Below are 22964 nucleotides of genomic sequence, written 5' to 3'. Positions count from 1 at the left end.
TTCTTTAAATATAACTTTCCTTCTTATAGCTATAATAATGGGCTAAATATTATACATAATAATTCATTTTTAAAATTATGGTATATAATGTCACTCCTATTGGCTTATTGTTGTTTACCTTACATTGAGCTTTTTATAATTAGTAATTCTTTAAACATGTGAATTTTAATGTTCCCATTAACCAGCCTTTTGCTACGACAGTACTCTTAACTCCTTTGCCCACAAATTTTTGACCATATTTCTGATTATTTCCTTAATAGTGAATTCTACTTCTTGAAGTGGGTTTAACTGAATCAGATATATTTTTATTTCCCAGATTATATCCATTTATATTCCTACCTTCAACTAAAAGAGTGCTATCAATTTCACTACACTCTGCCTAGCAGTTATCAGATTTTTTTTTAAAAAGTGACCTTGATAAGCAGAAAAATCTCAACTTGAGATCGACATTTTTTAATGTTTTTGTTCATTTATAGTTTTGTGGTGTAGGCAAATTCCTTTTCCATTATTCTAATGAAATATTTGTCTTTTTTTCTTATTGTTTCCTAATGCTCTGAAAATATTTGATCATATTTATTCCTAATATTTCCCTCTGTTTATTATTTGCCTTTTGACTTTTCATGGTATTTTATATGTTCCTAAGTTTTAAATTTGCATGTAATATGTCAATCTTTCTATTTTTCCTTTGTGTGAAATGTTGTTTCTCACCCTGAAATCATTTCAATTTTCTACCATATTTTCTTTTACTTTTCAATGGGTTTGTTGTTTTTATTGAACTCTTATTTTCATCTGATATATATTTTGATGTACAATATAATGAGTACCTAACTTGATACTTCTGTTTAAATAGTTCTTAAAAAATAACTACTTCCTTAATTCTATTGTTGGATAATCCATACCATTTATTTTTTGTGTATGTGGGAGTGTCTTTCATCATATGCTTAGCTTTATATATTCTAGAATCTGTGCCCAGACTTCAACTCTTTCACTGATCTAGTGATCTCTGCACCAATATCACATCCTTAATTACTGTAGCGCCATAATGATTAAGAGCCCTCTGCCTTCCCATTGTTCTCTTTTAAATTATTTCCATTCTGTACTTTTTATTCTTCCAGATGAACTTAGGAATCATTTCATTTAAGTATTCCTGTCTCTTGAAAACAAAGAATTAACCTATGAATTACTTTCTGTGAAAATACCAGAAATATCTGTATAATAACCAGGCTTTCCACCCAGAAATGTCTCCATATACTTAAATATTTTAAGTCAGTGATTTTTGTAGCTTTCTGTGCTGAGGTCAATCACATTTCTTCTTTGAGTTATTCCTAAGTATTTACATCTTCTAATTGCATGGATGTTTATTTTGAAACCAGCATCTTGTTGAGCACTCCTTTATTGCTCTCATTATCTCCTTTCCCATCGCTATAATTTTTCTGTTTTGTGTTTTGTTGCATTGGCTAGAGATTCCAGGGTGTTTTAGGCCCTGGCCGGGTAGTCAGTTGGTTAGAGCATCACGCGGATATGTGAAGGTTGTGAGTTTGATCTCCAGTCAGGACATATACAAGAAGCAACCAATGAATAAGTGGAACAACAAATCGATGTCTCAGAGTGTGTGTGTGTGTGTGTGTGTGTGTGTGTGTGTGTGTGTCTCCCTCTCTCTCTCAAATAAAAAAAGTCGTTTTAATCTGTGGGAACACAAATAAAATGTTAAATTATAATGAAGTTCCCTGGTTTGACTCAACACTTATTTGACCCAAAAGGCTGCAGATATAAGGTCAGCCTTAAGCTCTCCTGCGATTTCTGTCCATGATGTGCTAAATGAAGGAGATGTGCAGCAGTCTGGTCTGGTCTGGGTCAGCTATTTCTATGAATGAGTGAATAATAATTTAAATGGTCCTAGCTGATGTGCTAAGTGGTCAGAGCACACCAAAGGGTGGCGGGTTCAATTCCTGGTCAAGGGCACATACCTGGGTACCTGGGTTGTAGGGTTGATTCCTGGCCTGGAGGCAACCAATAGATGTGACTCTCACATTGATGTTTCTCTCTCTCTCCCCTTCCCTTCCACTCTCTCTAAAATTCAATGTAAAACATATCCTCAGGTGATGATTAACAACAAGTAATAATGATGATGATGATAATAATTTAAATGGTAGATAACATTGGTTGATATATATATATGACACATGTCATATATTATATAATGACATATTATATACATACTAGAGGCCTGGTGCACGAAATTCATGCACGGGTAGAGTCCCTAGGCGTGGCCGTTGATCAGGGCCCATCGGGGATTTCCTTCCCCAGGCTGCTGGCTGCTGGCCAGGGCCTTCCTTTCCCAGGCTGCCGGATGGGACCTTCCTTCATTCCACGCTGCCCCCTGGTGGTCAGCACACGTCATAGCGAGCGTACAAACTCCCAAGGGGACAATTTGCATATTAGCCTTTTATTATATAGGATATATGTAATTTCATTTATTATCACCACAGTCTTAATAATACTACCCTTATCCCCATTTCACAGAAAAGAAAATTGAGGCTCAGAGACTTATCTTTAATACATCAATTCACCTGGATTTTCAATAAACTACCAGAAAAGAAAAAAACTGTTCTGAAAAAGGTTTTTTCAAAATGCATTTAGTGGTGTAAATGAGTCCTTTAGCTCAGTGCTTCTCAAGCATAATGTGCATATGAATCACCTGGGGAATGTTGTTAAAATGCAGATTCTAATTCAGTAAGTCTGGGATGGGAGCAGTTTCTGCATTTATGACAAGTACCCTAGGTGATGACAATGTTGAAGGTAAGCAGACCACACTGTGAGTAGCAAGGCTCTAGCTCAGTGGTTCTCAACCTTCCTAATGCCGCGACCCTTAATACAGTTCCTCATGTTGTGGTGACCCCCAACCATAAAATTATTTTCGTTGCTACTTCATAACTGTAATTTTGCTACTGTTATGAATCGTAATGTAAATATCTGATATGCAGGATGTATTTTCATTGTTACAAACTGAACATAATTAAAGCATAGTGATTAATCACAAAAACAATATGTAATTATATATGTGTTTTCTGGTGGTCTTAGGCGACCCCTGTGAAAGGGTCGTTCGACCCCCAAAGGGGTCGCGACCCACAGGTTGAGAACCGCTGCTCTAGTCCAATTAATTAAATCCTTTGTGATCAAGCCTCATTCCTTCTTTAAAAATGTGTATTACAAAAAAAAACACCTTCCAAAACAGTTTTCATTTATCAGAACTAGGTTTGGTTACATCTTATGACAAAATCCTTCAGTTATGGCAGAGGGAGGGTTTTGTGGGATACCTTTTAATTTGGTCCTTCTGGTCAATCCAGGAAAGTTGTATATGTAGATGAGAGGTTTTAGCTTCCGGTCAGAAAAAGCCACAACTTCATAAGGAATGTTAGTTGCCACGACGCCCACAATTCCATTCATACACTGGAGTACAGTTTTTTTCTTGGTTTCGATATTAATAAATATTACGAAATTGCCACTGGAGTAGCAAATGGTGCTGTCGTTGACAAAATGAATATTCTGCTTAGGGAATCCTTGCACCCATCTTTAGGGAAAAGATATATCACCATCAATATAACACATTCCAAACACTTTCTGTTTTTGACAAAGCAAACAAAAGGTCATCAAAATCTCTGAAACACATCTATACTATTTTCACCCCCTTTCTGCCTAAAACAATATCTAATATGAAAGAACACTTAGACCGTCTGTGAGGCCAGTTTGAGTCCAAGTGGGAGAGAAATTTAAATGTAGACTAAAAGTTCCACGGGTTTCAAGAGCCTTCTTCAGAGAACTTTTTCAGTGAAGCAAATCCTTTGACCAAACCTGAGGAAGTCTCAGAAGGATTTCTGGGGCCTTGTATACTTGGAAAAAAAAAAAAAGTGAAAACAGCGAGAAAGAGAAAAAAACACACACACCCTTGATTCTAATAGAAAACAGGTTGTATCCTGGGCCTTTTATAAATAGCTTTGATTTAAAAGATAATCTTTAAAAAACAACTTTGAATAGGGCAGTCTGCTTTGTGATTGTGAGTGGAGTAGGAAACGTTTTTCTTTACAAAAGTGAAGCATGTGTAGCCATATCATAGGTCTAAAAATACAGATATAGAAAATAAAGGAATTAAGCCAACATGAATGAAAGGTTAGAACACAAAAGGAACATACTTTTAAAGGAAGGAATGTGTGGTGGGTATATGCTAGAAAGTAAGGAGAGTCTGAGATGAGGGGAGATTCCAGTATTATTTAAATATTAAGGAGATGCTTAAAGATAGGTGGTGGAGGAGGTAAGAGAAGGACACTAGGTTGGTAAGAAACTTCAAGAGATTGGAGAGAAGAGCCAGGACCAGGGGAGTATGCTGTGTGGAACAGACTGCAAGTAACACTTCAGAATAGTAATTTTCAACTATTGTGCCACAGTGGAAACATGCAATACCTTGGTGAATACACAATACAGTGTATAGATGATGCGATGTGAATTCACCTAAAACCTGCTGAATTTTAACCATTGTCACCCCAATAAATTCGAGAAAACAAAAACCATGCGATCAATACCTGATTGTTTAATCAGGGCACTAACCTCTTTTCCCTTAGATTGCCAAATTAAAAAAACAACAACATGACAACAGCCAACACAATAGCTGTCCGGTCTGAGTGAATCAAAACGAAACCTTTGTTTTTTGTCAAATCAGCAAAAGATATATTTTTTTGGTGTGTTACAGAATTTTAGTAATTAGTTTATATCCCACGAGATGATAAAGGTTGAAAATCGCTGCTCTAGAATGCGGAAGGAAAGAAATACCACTTTCATCTTTATGCTTTTCAAACAGTGGTTCTCAACCTTCTGGCCCTTTAAATACAGTTCCTCATGTGACCCAACCATAAAATTATTTTCGATGCTACTTCATAACTGTCATGTTGCTACTGTTATGAATCGTCATGTAAATATCTGATATGCAGGATGGTCTTAGGCGACCCCTGTGAAAGGGTCGTTGGACCGCCACAGGGGTCGCGACCCACAGGTTGAGAACCGCTGGTAGGAGTTCGGAGGAAGGGATGAACGGCCCTAAATTTGGGGGGAAATCACCAAAGACTACAAGGATAAATGGGTGTTGTCATTGGGATGGGGAGGTATTTGCGAAAAGTCTGGAGAAAAAGGACCACTGAAGGCCATACTGAGCCGGGAAAAGGTCAACCAGCGAGGGGTGGGGAAAATGGAAGGGGGTGGGGCGGGGAAAGATAGATGGAGGTGTGGCCATTGAATTAGGGTTGGAGAGAAGAGCTCACCCTGGGAGGGGGTCTGCTGGAAGGTGTTGGGGTTTCAAGAGAAGAGGTCAAAGTTTCCGGGACAGCGGGTCTAAAAGAATGGGGAGGAAGAAGAGCGCAGGGAAGGGATGTAAGTCAGAGCAAGAGTTTCCGCGAGACCGAAGTCAGTCGCCTGACGGCGGTGCCGCACCTCACGGACAGGGTCGCGCCGCCGGCGGCGGAGATGGAGCCCTCCTCTCGGTGTTGCGCCATGGACCGTGTTTCTCAAAGCCAGGCTCGGGGCAGCAAACGCTGGACCCCGGCTCTGGTCTGCAACGGTGGCCCCGCGGCTCCTGGCTGCCCCGCCGGCGCAGCCTCCACTGTTTGCATCGTCGCCAGGAGACCGTAACCCCTGCGCCCATTGGCTCTGCCCCTTCGGCCTTCTCCTTCTAGAGCCGATCGCATTGGTGAAAGCTCTGCAGTGTATCAGCCAGTAGGCGGACGGCAAGCTAAGCGAGGGGCGGGACTCTCGGAGTGAGTGCTGGAGTGTGGCCCCACCCAGCCAGGACAAATAATTACAATATTAATAAATATCAATAGCAGAAATGAATATTGAGTGCTGGCCGAGCCAGACGGTCCGAGCTCCATGCAGGCATTATTGCATTTAATCCTCAAGTCCCCCATCATCCCCATTTTACAGATAAGGAAAGTGAGGATAAGAAAAGTAACTTGCCTGAGGCTACAAAACGGAGTGGGTTTTAAAGCAAGGTCTAGTCTAAATCTAGAGCCCCAAGCCTTTCATTGCTATGTTACACCTTCAGATGTACCCTCCGCTACTTAAAATTGGCAGAGAGCTTCTGAAAACAATCTGATCAAAAGGTCTACAGCTTGTCCTTACTTCTTCCCTTCCCTTTCAGAGCCCTCCAAGCCAGCGGTTCTCAACCTGTGGGTCGCGACCCCTTTGGGGGTCGAACGACCCTTTCACAGGGGTCGCCTAAGACCATCGGAAAACACATATATAATTACATATTGTTTTTTGTGATTAATCACTATGCTTTATTTATGTTCAATTTGTAACAATGAAATTGGGGGTCACCACAACATGAGGAACTGTACTAAAGGGTCGGGGCATTAGGAAGGTTGAGAACCACTGCTCCAAGCCGTCTTTCCGGTTCTTTCTCCTTCCCTCCCCTCCAGTCTTCTCCTTTACTCTACCCCCTCCTTCTTTAAGTCCCTCCTTCCTGTCTTGCCACCTTCTCTTCAACATTTCATTCATATAGTTGCTTAGCAGATGTGCAATTTGCATTCACCAGTGAAATTACCTCCTCTATGCTGTTTTACCACATTTTCATATCTTGAACATGTTTCTGCATCAGTATATATAGATCTACTTCATCCCTTTTAACAGTAGTTAGGGTTTTTGTTGTTCTTGTAGAAATCTGTTCCATAAGTCACCCCCCTCCCCCTTCATATAGTATATAGTAAAAACTTAGATTCTATAGGAAGGTTTTCAAATGACATTTTTTCTCACCTCATTCTTTCCTACCTGAATACCATTGTCTTGAGGCCCTTGCAGCTTAAGAAATGTAATGGAATTAATATCAGGGAAACACTCCCCCCATGCCATGCCCCCTCCTACCTTTTTCTTTCTCTTTCTTCCCCCAGAGGTAAGAACTTTTCTGAATTCTGTTTATTGCTTCTTGCTTTTTAACTCTACCACATACCATATGTATGTGCCATAACCAATATGCTGTTTCATTTTGCATTTTTTTAAAGTTAATATATGTAGTCATATATATTGTTTTTATTACTCAATCTTATGTTTTGGAGATACATTTATTTTGATAGCTGTAGCTACAGTTTATTAGTTTTCATTGCTGGATAGTTGTTCATTATATGAATACACCACAATTTATTTATCCGTTCTACTCTCAATGCACTTTTAATATTCACCTATATATTTTTTGCTATTCAAGTTCCTTTCTTTATGGACTATTTATTCCTGTATAGCTTCTTATTGTGAGGATTATAATAGTTTTTCTTTTTCATTTGATCTCACTCTGGGCCCATAATACTTTCACTCAATCATTCAGCCAGATTCCCATGGAATCTCTTTTATGAAAGCTATTTCTCCGTACTATGGACTGTCATGGAATGTTAATTTTTAAAGTAACGTTCGTATTCACAAGATAAGTGCCCCTAATTTTTAAAAAGATATTTTAAATATAATATAATTAATTAAAATAGTAACAGTGAAACACTTCATGTGACTTTCAATATTCCTAACTTACTCTATAAAATACTTTATACATATAAATTTATTATATACTAGAGGCCCGATACACGAAATTCGTGCAAGAGGCTTGGCCCTCGCAGCCGCAGCTTCATCTGGAAGGTCTTCTGGAAGGTCATCTGGAAGGTCGTCTGGACAGCCGTCTTACTGTTCGGCTGTTTGGTCGATTTGTATATTATGCTTTTATTATTATAGATTAAAGAGTATAAAATTATTCAAGTAACATTCCTGAAAAGTCAAAGAATGTTGTATTAAGTGGGTGTATATTGTCAGGAAAGACAGATAGTACTTAGAAGGTAGAAAACTATTTCTTATCACTAGGACCTCTAACTCTTTTTAAAAAAATATATTGAATTACAAACTCACAAATTCTTATGCTGAAGCTCTAATTCCCAGGACCTCAGAATGTGATCTTATTTGGAAATAGGTTCATTGTGGTTGTAATTAGTTCAATTAAGATGAGGTCACACTGGAGTGGAATGGACCCCTAACCCAATATTAAGAGGGGGAATTGGGATACAGGTGTGCACATAAGGAGGGTGCCATGTGAAGATGAAGGCGTTGATGGGGTAATGCTTCTACATTCCGAGAAATGCCAAAGATTGCCAGCAAACCACCAGAAACGAGGGGAGGGGCATGGAACACACTCTCTCTCACAAGCTTCAGAAGGAACCCACCCTGCCTTCACCTTGATACTTCTAGCTCCCACAACTGTGAGAATAAATTTCCGTTGTTTAAGCCACTCAGAGTGTGGTACTTTGTTACCCTAACCATAGCAAACTAATTAATACAGGTCTAGCGTGAGGATCAAATCCAGGCAGGAAGGCTCTGAGGTAGGTGTGCTATCACCTACTCTCTGTTTCTCCCATAATAGAGCTAATCAAAATAAAAGCAGACACCACCTCCACCCCTTTCTGCTTTGCAAATAAATAGCACAGGAGTCACCAGCTCTCAAATCTAGGCAGACAAGTCAGACATTGACTACCCTTTTCCATGTGTCCTCTACTGGAATCCCTTTTTTCTAAACCCTAAACTAGAGGGGCTGTTTGAGCAGACCAGTGGGACTAAATTTACTCCGCCCACCTGCATGACTCGGAGCCCTACTCGAGCTTCAAAATTCAAATATTTAATAGATTTTTTGAAAACAGCACCATTGGAGGTAAGATCTAGATTTGGGCTGTTTCTTTGGGTTAAAATTAAAAGGATGTGTCCTGCCCTAACTGGTTTGGCTCAGTGGATAGAGCCTGTGGACTGAAGGGTCCCAGTTTTGATTCCGGTCAAGGGCATGTACCTTGGTTGCGGGCACATCCCCAGCAGGAGTGTGCAGGAGGCAGCTAAATTGATGTTTCTTTCTCATCAATGTTTCTAACTCTCTATCCCTCTCCCTTTCTCTCTGTAAAAAAATCAATAAAATATATTTTTAAAATAATAAAAGGATGTGTCCTGTAGTTACAGGCGGGATAAGGGCCATCCCAGGAGTCGTAGGAAGCTGGTGCTGACAGGAAAAGGCAAAGGCTGTCCAGGTGGCTGGGCGACCTGTCACTGTGCCATGGACGGGGACCTTTGGTGAGTAAGTGCTGGGCCCGGGCCACAGGCCCTGAAGCTGGGGAAGCCTTGGGGCAGAGGGGGAGCTATGACCAGGTCCGTGCCATGGAGGAGGTGGGCTTGCCAGCAGGGGCGAGGAATATGGGAGGCCGGGTCAGGTGTGGACCCGGGTGGAGGGCAGACCACAGACCACCTTCGTCCAGGGTCAAGGAATGACTCTGAGGTGTGTGTGTGTGTGTGTGTGTGTGTGTGTGTGTGTGTGTGTGTGCGCGCGCGCGCGCGCGCAACTCAACATGGGCGCATCCCTTCCCTAGGCCAACACAGTACAGTTAGGCACAGCCTCGGGGTGCAGGGTTTTAAGCACGATCCCCACAAAACCCGGAAGGCCGGCCCTGGGTGGGGCGCCGGGGGTGGGCGTGCGGGCGGCGCGTCCCCTGCAGAGGGTGGGAAAGAGCCCAGCGCGCTCCCTGCGCCCGGCTTCGCTCCAGGCGCCCCGGAAACGCCGCGCCGGCCGAGCTGGCAGCCCGCCCCCAGTTCGCACTTCGCCGAGAGGGGCAGGGAGAAAAGGAGGAGGGAGCGGCCTCTACTTCCTGAATCGCCTGCAAATCCAAGTTGCGAGCTCAGCCTACGCTGCGCCACGATGTCCGGAGGGTCAGACAAGAGCCTGGAGAAGGGTGAGGCCTGGCCGCCGCGAGAGGCGGTGATCTTGGCGACCCCCGATGCGGGTCCCGGTGCGGCTGATCCGGAGCCGAACCCTCCGGGAGGGTCTCCTCCAGGAGGGGATGGGTCGGGCCCCAGGGGCGGCGGGGGGCTGGGGGGTCCCGGCGGGTCTCCGGGCCGTAACTGCGTCCGCTTGTCCCCGGCAGGAAGCGCGCCCCCAGGGCCGGTCCCCGAGGGCCTGATCCGCGTCTATAGCATGAGGTTCTGCCCGTTCGCCCAGAGGACGCGCCTCGTCCTGAAGGCCAAGGGAATCAGGTGAGAACCCGGCGGAGGCCGCTCCCGAGCGGTGCGGGAGGGGCTGCGGGCTGGGGGCGGGAAGGGGGTGGGGAATCTCGGACGGGGCCCCTGGGGCGTCCTTTACTGCAAATTAAATTAGAATTCTCAGCCTTTTGGGGAGGGCATGGCAAGTTATGGGCCCTCTCCCGGGGGGGCGGCGGAAATGCCATAGATCCCGCTGTCTAGGACACTTCATAGATGAACCTAACCGCTTTATGGACTAGAAAGGTGGGCTCCTGTTAAGGAGGTGACAGGCAGCGGCTCTTCTAGCTCTGGTAGATCCCTGGTTCCTGGTCAGTTGCCCTTGTTGCACTTTCACCGACTTCTCCATTCATGTCCAGCTTATCTGATATTGTTGGCTGTTATTCTGAGTGTATCGTTCCTTACTAAATAGCCGATAATGAGCCCCAGCACAGAGTTCAGACCTTCACTCTCCTGGCAGGGTGCACAGTTAACTGTGCTGTACCTATTCCTGTAGGCTGGGTCTTTTGCAAAGCCTCATTGGAACTGGCCTGGTTCCGGCATAGGAGTTAGCCTCAGGAATCATGCAGTGTCATTTGACTTCTCTCTGGCAACACCAAAGATCCATTGGAACTACCCTCTTCCAATGACCTTTGGAATCTGTGGAACAGACATTAGGTACCTATGATGTGGAAGTTTAAAATGTAGCCCCCATTCTTAAGAAATTTTCCATGTATGTGCTTAAGATTTATTAATGAATTTTAGTCTTCTAGGAGGGAGGATTAGGCAGCAATTCCTTTCCCTAAAAGAAATTTAAGATGCATTCTACAGAAAAAAAAAACCACACCAAATTATTTATGGATTAGCCCTCACTTCACTAAGATTGGCATCTTATTTGGATGAAACTGATTCTGAACACATAGCCAAATATTCAACATTTAGTAACATTTATTCAAAACACTGTATTTTTATCAAAATATTATACTATTTTCTGTATTAGTCAGAATTCTTTTATTGCAAGTAAGAGAACTCTGATCCAAATTGGACTGAAAAAAGGCATATATCATACTCACATAATTGAAAAGTCCAAGAGCAAGATGCAGCTGAATTCGGGGCACCAAATCCTGGGTTATGTGCCCTTCTGTAAATCCAGGTTGAAAACAACCCTACCTTACTTACTGGGCATTTTCCAAAGGAAAATTGAAATGATTTTAGCATAATAGTGTGTGGGGGAGGGGCGGGGGGTGTTAAGAGTGGTGACAGCTGCCAGATACTGCAAACAACAGAGGTCAGCTACATTCATGGGTCAGTTTTGAGACCCAGGAGATTCATCAGAGAGGTACTAGATTTTTACCACATGGTATAACCTAACAAAACATGGTTTTCTTTAAAAGGTGCATCTTTCAACTTGTGACTTGTTGACTCATGATGCCAAGTTACCACCTAATCCGTGTGTTCTGAGAACCTTCTTTATTACAAAAGCCTAGGATCTACCTTTTGTTTTTATACTATACAATTTCAGAAGTGTTGATAATTCCTTGGCAAAGGGCCTTATTTTTCTTGCAGTAGCTCATATCTGAGTGTCCAACGTTATTTCAGCACATGGACCTTTTAATACACACTGACGTGTTTCATCTGAATAGTCCGTTGTTTCCATGGGTGATTACATATTTAAACCCTTAAACTAAATGCTGTTCTACAAAGGTGTTGGTGTGGCCCTAGTTGGGTTGGCTCAGAGGATAGAGCATCAGCCCAAGGACTGAAGGGTTCCAGGTTCAATGCTCATCAAGGGTACATACCTCAGTTGCAGGCTTGACCCAGGCCCTGATTGGGGCATGTGCAGCGGACAACCAATCGATGTGTCTCTCTCACACTGATCTTTCTCTCTGTGTCTCTCCACCTCCCTTCAACTCTCTCTAAAAAAAAAAAATCAATGGAAAAATATCCTCGGATGAGGATTAACAACAACAAAAAGATGTTGGTGTATATATATATATATTAATATGAACAAGATATATAAGATCCTTGCTTTCATGGAGCTTACATTCTAGATAATTGACATAATGGGTAAATAAGTGACCAAAGTAATTTCAGATACATATCAGTTTAATAAAGAAAGTAAAACAAGATGATCATGGAATGGAGGCTCTCAGCAGCTTCAGAATGGGTGGTCAGGGAGGGCTCTCTGCACATTTGGTGTTTGACCTGGGAAGACAGGCAGAGAAGGCAGAGGACCAGTAAGTGCAAATGCTCTAAGATGGGAACATGTTTGGCAAATTCAAGGAATATAAAAAGAAAGGCCGATGGGGCCAGATCGAAATGACCAAAGAAAGTCGTAGGAAACAGGTGTGACAAGTAAGCAGGGACCAGATCAAATGTGCCCTACATGTCATAGAAAGTATTTAGGGTTTGTCCTCTTTGTAATGAGTAGCAGTTGGAAGGTTGTAAGCAGGAGAGTGACCTGATCTAATTTTGTCAAAGCTCCACCTGGCCATGTGTGCAGATGGAGTGTAGTGAGGCCACATGGAAGCTTAGAGGCTGGTGGGGGACTGTTGTAGAGGTCCAGGTGGCAGATGGTGTTTTGGACGACGTAGCCATGATAAAGCTGAGAAGTGAATAAAGTCAATATGATTTGATTTGGAGGTCTAGCTGAGCATTTGATTTGAGGAAGGGGGGCAAGGGGAAAGGAATCAAGGCTGAGTGGACTCCTAAATTTGGGGTCTGATCAGCTAAGAGGATGGTAGGGCCAGTGAGGGCCAGTGATCAGAAGTACAAAAATGTTTCATTCTCTTCATTGTCTTTTATGTGTCTTTCAGGCACGAAGTCGTCAACATCAACCTGAAAAATAAACCTGAGTGGTTCTTTAAGAAGAATCCAGCTGGTCTGGTGCCAGTTCTGGAAAACAGCCAGGGTCATCTGATCTGCGAATCTGCCATCACTTGTGAGTACCTGGATGAAGCATATCCAGAGAAGAAGCTGTTGCCAGCTGACCCCTATGAGAAAGCGTGCCAAAAGATGGTCTTTGAGTTATTTTCTAAGGTGTGTAAGTAAGAAATCTCAGTTCCTATTTGAAAAACCTTTGTTTTTTTAAGCTACATCAGTGGTCATGTATGGTTCAGTAATTTTGGAAAGGAAAACAAAACAGGACTATACTCTTTGCAAGCCCTTTCTTGATCGGTTCCTGTTTACCTCTACAAAGTTATCCCTCTGCTGACACACTACATTCCGGCCATACTGAATGTTTCAGTTTCCCAAACTCACCACCTTATCAACTCCTGCTGGAAGACCCTTCTCCCTTCTCACTTTGCCTAGTTTTCTCCAAATCCTCTTTCATGTATCTGCTCAGATACCGCTACCTTCCAGAAGCTTGTCCAGACCGTGTGAGTGCCCAGCTCTGTGTTCCCACAAGTACTAACATTGCCCTGTTGGTGACTGTCTGCCTTAAGCCTGTGAGTTGTACCAGGGTGTGAGCTCCTTGAGGGTGAGGGCAGTGTTCCCATTACTGTTGACTCACTGCCTAGGTTTGTGACCAGCTCTGCCCCTTCCAAGTTGTTTAACTTGCTAAGTTACTTATTGCTTTACCTCTGTGTCTCAGGTCATTATTTGTTCAATGAGTGTAATTATGTCTTCCTTATAGATAAAATCAGTTAATCTAAAACATGAGGAGCAGAGTCCGACACATGGTAAATCTCAGTGTTAGTTCTTGTTCTAGCCAGTGTCTAGCAGTGAGCTTGTATTCTGTGCTGGCAATAACTCTCAGCTGACTGAGTAAATGGCATTCCTGTAGAAGAACTGTAACTTATCAGTGTTGTAGATTAGTTCAAGCAGTTAGTATTCACAAAGACATGACCAATAGTAGACAACAAGAATAGCAACGTCAGGTTATGTCTCTATAATACAAGAATAGCAACATCAGGTTTATGTCTCTATAATTCTGTTACCGTGTCAATGTATATCAGCATGCACAGAAATATCTTCTCTAGAGAATGAAATGGTTAAAGAAATACTGCAAAAATGGGACTTATAGGGAAGACATATTGTTTAAGGAGACAGTGCAAAGGGCAGCCGATGGGGATGGGAGAGGGAAATTGCCGGGAGCCGGTCCATCTTTGCTGTTTCAAGGGACCTGGCATATATGGCATACTGTTCTTAAAATGTTTGCTAACCTTCTTGGCACTATGTGTTTTAACCAAGGTCTCCTCTCTGAGAAAGGTTGTTTCCCCAGGTAGGGATTTTTCCCTGAAGTCAGGGAGGGGATAAAACTCCTTAACTAAGTGCCAGGCGGGTAGTTAATCACTTTAACTATAAACAATCACGCTTAAGCTACATAATCTTTACTCCCTGGAATGGAGATAAGAAACGCCTTAACCTTTGTAATAGAGATTGATAGGATTGAATCAACTGGTATAAATACAGATGTAATAAGACAGCAAGACACAGAACTAGGAGAGACAGAACCTAGGCACAGAACCTACACAGAACGTTCTCTAGAGACAGAAGAACTTCACTGGAGAGAACATGGCAAAAGTTCCTGGACAGAAACTGGCCTCAGAACCTAGAGACAGAACTTAGCAAGAGAACATGGCAAAAGATCCTGGACTGAACCTGACTACAGAAACTGGCAAGAGAACCTGACTAGAACCTGGTAACTGAACCTGGCTGGAGAACCTGGACAGAACCTGGCTGGAGAACCTAGCGAGGGAACATGACTACAGAACCTGGCTGGAGAACCTGGAGAACCTAGCAAGAGAACATGGACACAGAACCTGGCTGGAGATCCTAAGCAGAACCTCTCTGGAGATCCAGACCAGAACTTGGCTGGAGATCCTGGCTGGAGATCCTGGCTAGGCTGCTGATCAACTGAACACTGTCTCCGTGTCATTCCTTCTTCGCCGACTCCGTCTACGCCTTTGGGAACCCCTGGACCTGCTGGGGTTGGACCCCGGCATCTGGCGCCCGAACAGGGACCCCTAAGTAAGCCCCACTCTCGGGATGGATAGGACTCCACCGTAGGAAGAGGGTGGATAGTCTTTGCCGACTCCGTCCACACCTTTGGGAACCCCTGGAACAGGATTCCCCTAGGTAAGCCCCCCCACCCCCCCATTGAGAACCCCACACTCGGGACGGATAGGACTCCACCAGGGTACTGCAGACCCCCCTATAGAGGATAAATAGGGTAAGAAGGTGGATAGTACAGAACTTAGATTGAGAAGATGTGCCATACTGAGTCCAAAGAAAAAAGACTCTGTATTGATCTTTTAACACATATGCTTGCTAGCAGAGGAATTAAGGTTACTCCCAGTCAGATGGAACATTTTATACAAGAAATACGTCCATGCTTTTCTGAGGAAGGAAAGGTGCCCGAAAGGTAAATGTAGAGGCATGGGAGAAGGTAGGACCAAGGAGCCTTATCCTTAACCCCACTGCAGCCTTTCCACCCCGGGAAAGTGCAGGATTGGCAAGTTCTCCCTGGGGTGATAGATCAGGACTCAGGTAATAGCGGAAAGCGCCAATCCTACTCTTAAAATGGATACAAGAGAGCATTTCAGGTTTTTCTTTTTAGTGCCTGCATTTAAAAAATAAAAAAGGGGGAATTTGCCGGGAGCCGGTCCATCTTTGCTGTTTCAAGGGACCTGGCATATATGGCATACTGTTCTTAAAATGTTTGCTAACCTTCTTGGCACTATGTGTTTTAACCAAGGTCTCCTCTCTGAGAAAGGTTGTTTCCCCAGGTAGGGATTTTTCCCTGAAGTCAGGGAGGGGATAAAACTCCTTAACTAAGTGCCAGGCGGGTAGTTAATCACTTTAACTATAAACAATCACGCTTAAGCTACATAATCTTTACTCCCTGGAATGGAGATAAGAAACGCCTTAACCTTTGTAATAGAGATTGATAGGATTGAATCAACTGGTATAAATACAAATGTAATAAGACAGCAAGACACAGAACTAGGAGAGACAGAACCTAGGCACAGAACCTACACAGAACGTTCTCTAGAGACAGAAGAACTTCACTGGAGAGAACATGGCAAAAGTTCCTGGACAGAAACTGGCCTCAGAACCTAGAGACAGAACTTAGCAAGAGAACATGGCAAAAGATCCTGGACTGAACCTGACTACAGAAACTGGCAAGAGAACCTGACTAGAACCTGGTAACTGAACCTGGCTGGAGAACCTGGACAGAACCTGGCTGGAGAACCTAGCGAGGGAACATGACTACAGAACCTGGCTGGAGAACCTGGAGAACCTAGCAAGAGAACATGGACACAGAACCTGGCTGGAGATCCTAAGCAGAACCTCTCTGGAGATCCAGACCAGAACTTGGCTGGAGATCCTGGCTGGAGATCCTGGCTAGGCTGCTGATCAACTGAACACTGTCTCCGTGTCATTCCTTCTTCGCCGACTCCGTCTACGCCTTTGGGAACCCCTGGACCTGCTGGGGTTGGACCCCGGCATCTGGCGCCCGAACAGGGACCCCTAAGTAAGCCCCACTCTCGGGATGGATAGGACTCCACCGTAGGAAGAGGGTGGATAGTCTTTGCCGACTCCGTCCACACCTTTGGGAACCCCTGGAACAGGATTCCCCTAGGTAAGCCCCCCCACCCCCCCATTGAGAACCCCACACTCGGGACGGATAGGACTCCACCAGGGTACTGCAGACCCCCCTATAGAGGATAAATAGGGTAAGAAGGTGGATAGTACAGAACTTAGATTGAGAAGATGTGCCATACTGAGTCCAAAGAAAAAAGACTCTGTATTGATCTTTTAACACATATGCTTGCTAGCAGAGGAATTAAGGTTACTCCCAGTCAGATGGAACATTTTATACAAGAAATACGTCCATGCTTTTCTGAGGAAGGAAAGGTGCCCGAAAGGTAAATGTAGAGGCATGGGAGAAGGTAGGACCAAGGAGCCTTATCCTTAACCCCACTGCAGCCTTTCCACCCCGGGAAAGTGCAGGATTGGCAAGTTCTCCCTGGGGTGATAGATCAGGACTCAGGTAATAGCGGAAAGCGCCAATCCTACTCTTAAAATGGATACAAGAGAGCATTTCAGGTTTTTCTTTTTAGTGCCTGCATTTAAAAAATAAAAAAGGGGGAATTTGCCGGGAGCCGGTCCATCTTTGCTGTTTCAAGGGACCTGGCATATATGGCATACTGTTCTTAAAATGTTTGCTAACCTTCTTGGCACTATGTGTTTTAACCAAGGTCTCCTCTCTGAGAAAGGTTGTTTCCCCAGGTAGGGATTTTTCCCTGAAGTCAGGGAGGGGATAAAACTCCTTAACTAAGTGCCAGGCGGGTAGTTAATCACTTTAACTATAAACAATCACGCTTAAGCTACATAATCTTTACTCCCTGGAATGGAGATAAGAAACGCCTTAACCTTTGTAATAGAGATTGATAGGATTGAATCAACTGGTATAAATACAGATGTAATAAGACAGCAAGACACAGAACTAGGAGAGACAGAACCTAGGCACAGAACCTACACAGAACGTTCTCTAGAGACAGAAGAACTTCGCTGGAGAGAACATGGCAAAAGTTCCTGGACAGAAACTGGCCTCAGAACCTAGAGACAGAACTTAGCAAGAGAACATGGCAAAAGATCCTGGACTGAACCTGACTACAGAAACTGGCAAGAGAACCTGACTAGAACCTGGTAACTGAACCTGGCTGGAGAACCTGGACAGAACCTGGCTGGAGAACCTAGCGAGGGAACATGACTACAGAACCTGGCTGGAGAACCTGGAGAACCTAGCAAGAGAACATGGACACAGAACCTGGCTGGAGATCCTAAGCAGAACCTCTCTGGAGATCCAGACCAGAACTTGGCTGGAGATCCTGGCTGGAGATCCTGGCTAGGCTGCTGATCAACTGAACACTGTCTCCGTGTCATTCCTTCTTCGCCGACTCCGTCTACGCCTTTGGGAACCCCTGGACCTGCTGGGGTTGGACCCCGGCAGGAAATGTCTGGCTTAGCAGGATGAGGGGGAAAGAATAGTAGAGATGGCTGCTGTCAAAGATGATGGACAGGGCATAGGACCTTTGCAAGGAAGATGTTGCAGAATTTAAAAAAGAAAAACAGTGACAAGAGAATCATCGTACTGTTTAGAAAGAAAATGAGCTAACAGCTGGAGATGCCCACTATTACTTTTCTACTCATATTCTGGAAAGAGGTGATCCAAGGTGCCATATGACCCCACCATCCTGTCCACAGCTCAGCAGACCAGAAATGGCCCCACCTGCACCCCCAGCTCAGTCATTTTCTCTCCTAGAAACTTGGAACTGAGACAGACTAAGACAGTCAAAATGGGGAAGCTTAGGATGGAGATATATATATATATATATATATATATATATATATATATATATATATATATATATATGAGAGAGAGAGACTTGACAAACCAAAGCCACATAAAAAATACATTTTTGGGGAGGTGGAAATTAAAAACACTGCAAAGGGAACTGTATGTGGAAAATAATGTGGAGCAGACATTTAAGGGTAAGCAAAGAGGAAAGACCAGGCAGGAATTATGGATGGAAGGGCTGCCTGCAAACCTTCAGCTCCAATGAGGGCAAGTTGTACTGACATGGATGGGATTTCAGTGGCGTCTCCTGGATTTTCACGAGTTCCTGTTTACTTAAACTGGGATGGGTAGGCTTCTGTCTTTTGCAATGGGATGATACCAAAGGCTGAAGGATTAAAACACACAAACACCTCCACCACGAGCCTTAAAGCGTGTGACACTACCCCAGTCAGGCCTCAGGGAGTCCGTCCCCTTTGAATAGTTTTCTCATGTCCTCCCCAAGCTAGAAAGCAGAAAGATTCTCTTTCCCAAGCTCCCTTTGCAGCTGGGGACAAGGCCTGGGCCCAAGGCTCTCCCTGTCAAATACACACATGGTAGAGTTCAATTCAGAAATGATCAGTGTGAGGAAACGGGTTGGGCTGAGGCACTGGTGCTGCTGGTGAGAGTGGCTGGCAGCAGAGCTTCTGGATTCCAGGAGCTGTACTGGTTGTGAGACATTCCAGAGCGGAAACGGCTTTGGTGCTAGTGGCCTTGGTTATCTCAGAGTCATTGCTGGCAGTGGCACACACTGTAACCTCTGTAGTTTCAGTTCACAGGTCACAGTGGATGCTTCCCACAGGCCAGTTTGGGCATGATTTTGGAATGTTCCAGCTTAGTTTTGAGCCTGTTTGTTCAGCCTCCCAACAATTCAATGAGACAATCAGTGTCCTTTACAGATGTTTTTTGGCTCAAACTTGTCAAAGTGGGTTCTGTTATTTGCAACTTACAAAATCCTGTTTCGTATAGCATTTCTGGCCACAAAACTATTTTTAAGATCAGTATATGACCTCTCTGAACACAGGAATGGGTACACCCTTGAAGTTTCTAGAACACTCTGACACTGCGACAATAAGGGTTCTATCGTGTTTTATGTGAGGCTGGTATACTTAGTCTCCCACCAATAAACTAAGCAATTATTCTCTGTCTAGGTGCCACCTTTGGTAGGAAGGTTTACGAGAAGTAAAAATAAGGAAGACTGCTCTGACCTGAAAGAAGAATTTCGCCAAGAATTCAGCAAGCTTGAGGAGGTAATCAATCGCGCCTTTTGGCTTTTATCAGAGTAAATGATACACTACACCTACCCACTTGTTTCAACTCTCTTTTCTTCATATCCTCATTCCCCACATCACTTTATAGCAATTAGTAATAATACCAAATAAGAAATTTTAGTTTATAACAGATTGACATAAGCTGTGTGTTTTAAGATATAAACCAAAACACCTAAAAATATTTTGTCATGGGCTTTTAAAATGTTTTGTTGCATCGATGTTAAAATAACATGGAAAAAAGGAAGTTCACCAATATTTCTATAATGTGTCACCTGTTTTCTTTTTTTCCCATGCTGCTTCCAGGCCCTGTCCATAAATTAAAAAAAAAAGATTAACATAAATGTAATCAGAGCATAGATACCATCCTGTGTTATTTTACTGAGTATTATATAATAAACATTTCCCACCACAAGAGTTTGCCATGAATCCTACAGACACTTGGCCAAGCCAGATGTGTTTTACCTCCTTTGGGGGAGAGCTGCCATTTTGGGCCTTCAGACATTCCAAATACTTCAGGTAGATTTAAACAATCAGTTTACAATGCAGACTGTTATACAGGCCCTGAAAAAAACTGTAGAAGTTTTATAAAGGGTTAAGTTGATTTGATGTTGATTAATCAAATAATATTCTGAATTCCCCCCCTTTGACAAAACCATAATACCAATTCACCTTCTTGAATTTCGAATGCATAGTTTATGCTTGGTTTTCAAATAATTTTATGTAACAGTTAATTGTTAAACTAGCTCTTCCCAGTATATTTTAAGTAAATTGTTTTATTGAAGAATTATAGAGAAGTAACCAAAACATAAGAGTCCAGCTTGATGAATTTTTACATAGGGAACATCGCCATAGAATCAGCACCCATTGCAAAACACAGAATATTTGTTTTGGCTATTTTTTTGTTTTGTTATATAAATGGACTAAAATAATATGCACTTTTTTGGATCTGGCTTATTTCATACAGTATTAGGTTTGTGAAGTTCATCTATGTTGGGTGTAGGTCATTCCTATTTTTTGTAGTTCCAGCATATGGGTGTATCACAGTTTTTAAAAAGATCCTTTTTACCCCTTGGGAGCAGAAAACATTTCCGCTTTGGGGCTATTACAGTTAGTGCTGCAGTGAACATTCTTTGGTGAATATATGTTCACATTTCCAAGTAGAATGACCGGGTTAAAAGTATGCGTGCACTCAGCTTTAGTAGGTACTATTAAAACATGGTTGTACCAATTTACATTCCTATCACCAGTGGTTCCACACCTTCGCTAACTTTGTCTTGTTCATTTTAGCCATTCTGATGGATGTATAGTGGTATTACATTTTGGTTCTAATTCTCATTTCCCTGATAACTAATGTAGTTGACTACCTTTTCAAATGGTTATTGGCCATTTGGACATCCTTTAATTGTGAAGTGTAAGTCTTGCCCAATTTTTTAAATAGGTGGTTTGCCTTTTTTCTTGATTCCCAGGAGTTCTTTCTATATTCTGAATACCAGTCCTATGTTATATTCCGAAGATCTTGCACTCTGTTGCTTATTTTATTTTTCTCCACTTTTCAGTTTATTTTGTTTATTGTTTTGTTTCATCCCAAACTAACAAATAGTAAAGCTTAAACTGATCAAATAGACAAAAAGTGAACTTGGATATGTTAGGGTAAAGCTGCAGGTCTCACCACTCTACATAACTCACCTGCATCATCTCTGATGATGAATCTTACTAGATATCCAAATAAGAAGTACTCTTATGCTGTTTAATGTTCAGGTTCTGACCAATAAGAAGACAACCTTCTTTGGTGGCAATTCACTTTCTATGATTGATTACCTCATCTGGCCCTGGTTTGAACGACTGGAAGCACTGGAGTTAAATGAGTAAGACATTTTAATATTTTGTGCATAATTTAGGATAATGATAATTTGAATAGTATATGTTGACCTTTTTCTGAACAAAAATATTTTATACAACTTTTATGAATGGGAAAAGGCAGACAGGAGGAAGACTTGTGCATGTCATATACCTATACTCATCACTGCTTCCCATCAGGGGGAGTAGGCAGGGGTTCTGTGACATGTGGTAAAATGTTTTAAAAGTAATTTACTCCTTCCCTCCTTAATAAAAATCCATAAGGAAGGTTTGGGGAGGAGGAGCTGAGTGAGAAAGGTGAAGGTATTAAGAAATACAATTGGCAGTTACAAAATAGTCACAGGGATGTAAAATACAGCATAGGGAATATAGACAGTAATGTTGTAATACCTAGGTATGGCGTAAGATGGGTACTAGACTTATTGTGGGATCACTTTGTATGTTATATAAATGTCTAACCATTATGTTGTACATCTGAAATGAATATAATATTGAATGTCAACTGTAATTGAAACTTTTTAAAAAATCCATAAGGATGTACACTTTTATAAGGCTGTCATGCAGGATTATATGACCAATGCTACCTCCCAGTTACCAGTAAGATTCCATACTGGTTTGCAAGCTCCATATTTTGAAGTTTTGCAGCCACTTTAGCTTACCCCCTCTTAGAGCTTAGAGCTATTCAGAGTTATTCTTTATATATGTATATAGTGGGGGGTCTTGCCCTAGTAACACCGAAGATCAGTGATCACAGATCTCCACAACAAATATAAAAATAATGGCAAAAGTTTGAAATATTCTAAGAATTACTAAAATGTGGCATAGAGACACAAAGTCAAACAAATGCTCTTGGGAGAATTGTGCCAATAGACTTGCTCAATGCAGGTTTGTTGCCACAAACCTTCAGTTTGTAAAAAAAGCAACGTCTGAGAAGCTCAACAAAAGGAGGCATGCCTTATTCTATGATTATGTACATTTTAAAGAACTACTTTAAAAGGTTAGAGGAGAACAAAGTGAAACTGCAGAGTGCTGATGATGATATATCGACTTTGCAATGCCTTCTTCTTTCGTCCAGCTCACACCTTCATTCTTTCCGTCTCCCACAGGTGTATAGACCACACTCCAAAACTTAAGCTCTGGATGGCAGCCATGAGGAAAGATCCCACAGTATCAGCTCTCCTCACTGACGTGAAAACCTTTCAAGGTTTCTTAAATCTCTACTTGCAGAACAGCTTGGAGGCCTGTGACTACGGGCTCTGATGGGGGCAGAAGTCAACAATGAAAATATATCTGATACTTTCCTTCACCAATAGGAATAAAAGCATGCTTTTACCTTAACAAGTGCTCTCATGTTTCTTTGGATCACCTTCTTTGAGTTGACATCATGGCCCAGCGCTGGGGTTTCCTTAAGGCCTTCCTGCAGAAAT

General features: G+C 42.6%; 2 protein-coding genes across 2 annotated transcripts in view; one reads left to right on the top strand and one right to left on the bottom strand.

Moving 5' to 3' along the window:
• The window catches only part of CFAP43 (cilia and flagella associated protein 43), an 89037-nt gene extending 83377 nt beyond the window's left edge, over window positions 1-5660 (bottom strand). The window contains exons 1-2 of the mRNA XM_036336067.1: window positions 5479-5660; window positions 3318-3571 (exon numbers count right to left, since the gene is read on the bottom strand). Of these exons, the coding sequence (XP_036191960.1) occupies window positions 3318-3571; window positions 5479-5540 (316 nt within the window). The 5' untranslated portion in view covers window positions 5541-5660. The remainder of the gene's footprint in view (window positions 1-3317; window positions 3572-5478) is intronic.
• Window positions 5661-9534: 3874 nt separating this feature from the next.
• On the top strand, window positions 9535-22875 carry GSTO1 (glutathione S-transferase omega 1). The gene is made up of 6 exons (XM_036336065.1): window positions 9535-9779; window positions 9972-10080; window positions 12879-13101; window positions 19561-19659; window positions 21439-21545; window positions 22644-22875. Exons 1-6 carry the CDS (start codon window positions 9746-9748, stop codon window positions 22795-22797), a joined length of 726 nt encoding a protein of 241 aa, XP_036191958.1. The 5' UTR covers window positions 9535-9745; the 3' UTR covers window positions 22798-22875.
• Window positions 22876-22964: the final 89 nt, after the last annotated feature.

This window comes from Myotis myotis, unplaced genomic scaffold (genome assembly GCF_014108235.1).
Source record: "Myotis myotis isolate mMyoMyo1 unplaced genomic scaffold, mMyoMyo1.p scaffold_m19_p_15, whole genome shotgun sequence".
Taxonomy (NCBI): Eukaryota; Metazoa; Chordata; class Mammalia; order Chiroptera; family Vespertilionidae; genus Myotis; species Myotis myotis.
This window is presented reverse-complemented; position numbering and strand designations above follow the sequence as displayed.

Bases quoted from the DNA above. Each gene is read 5' to 3' on its own strand.
- GSTO1 (XM_036336065.1), top strand. From the start codon at position 9,746: ATGTCCGGAGGGTCAGACAAGAGCCTGGAGAAGG. The intron at 9,780-9,971 runs GTGAGGCCTGGC...TGTCCCCGGCAG, and splicing joins AGACAAGAGCCTGGAGAAGG to GAAGCGCGCCCCCAGGGCCG. The intron at 13,102-19,560 runs GTGTGTAAGTAA...TTCTCTGTCTAG, and splicing joins TCTTTGAGTTATTTTCTAAG to GTGCCACCTTTGGTAGGAAG.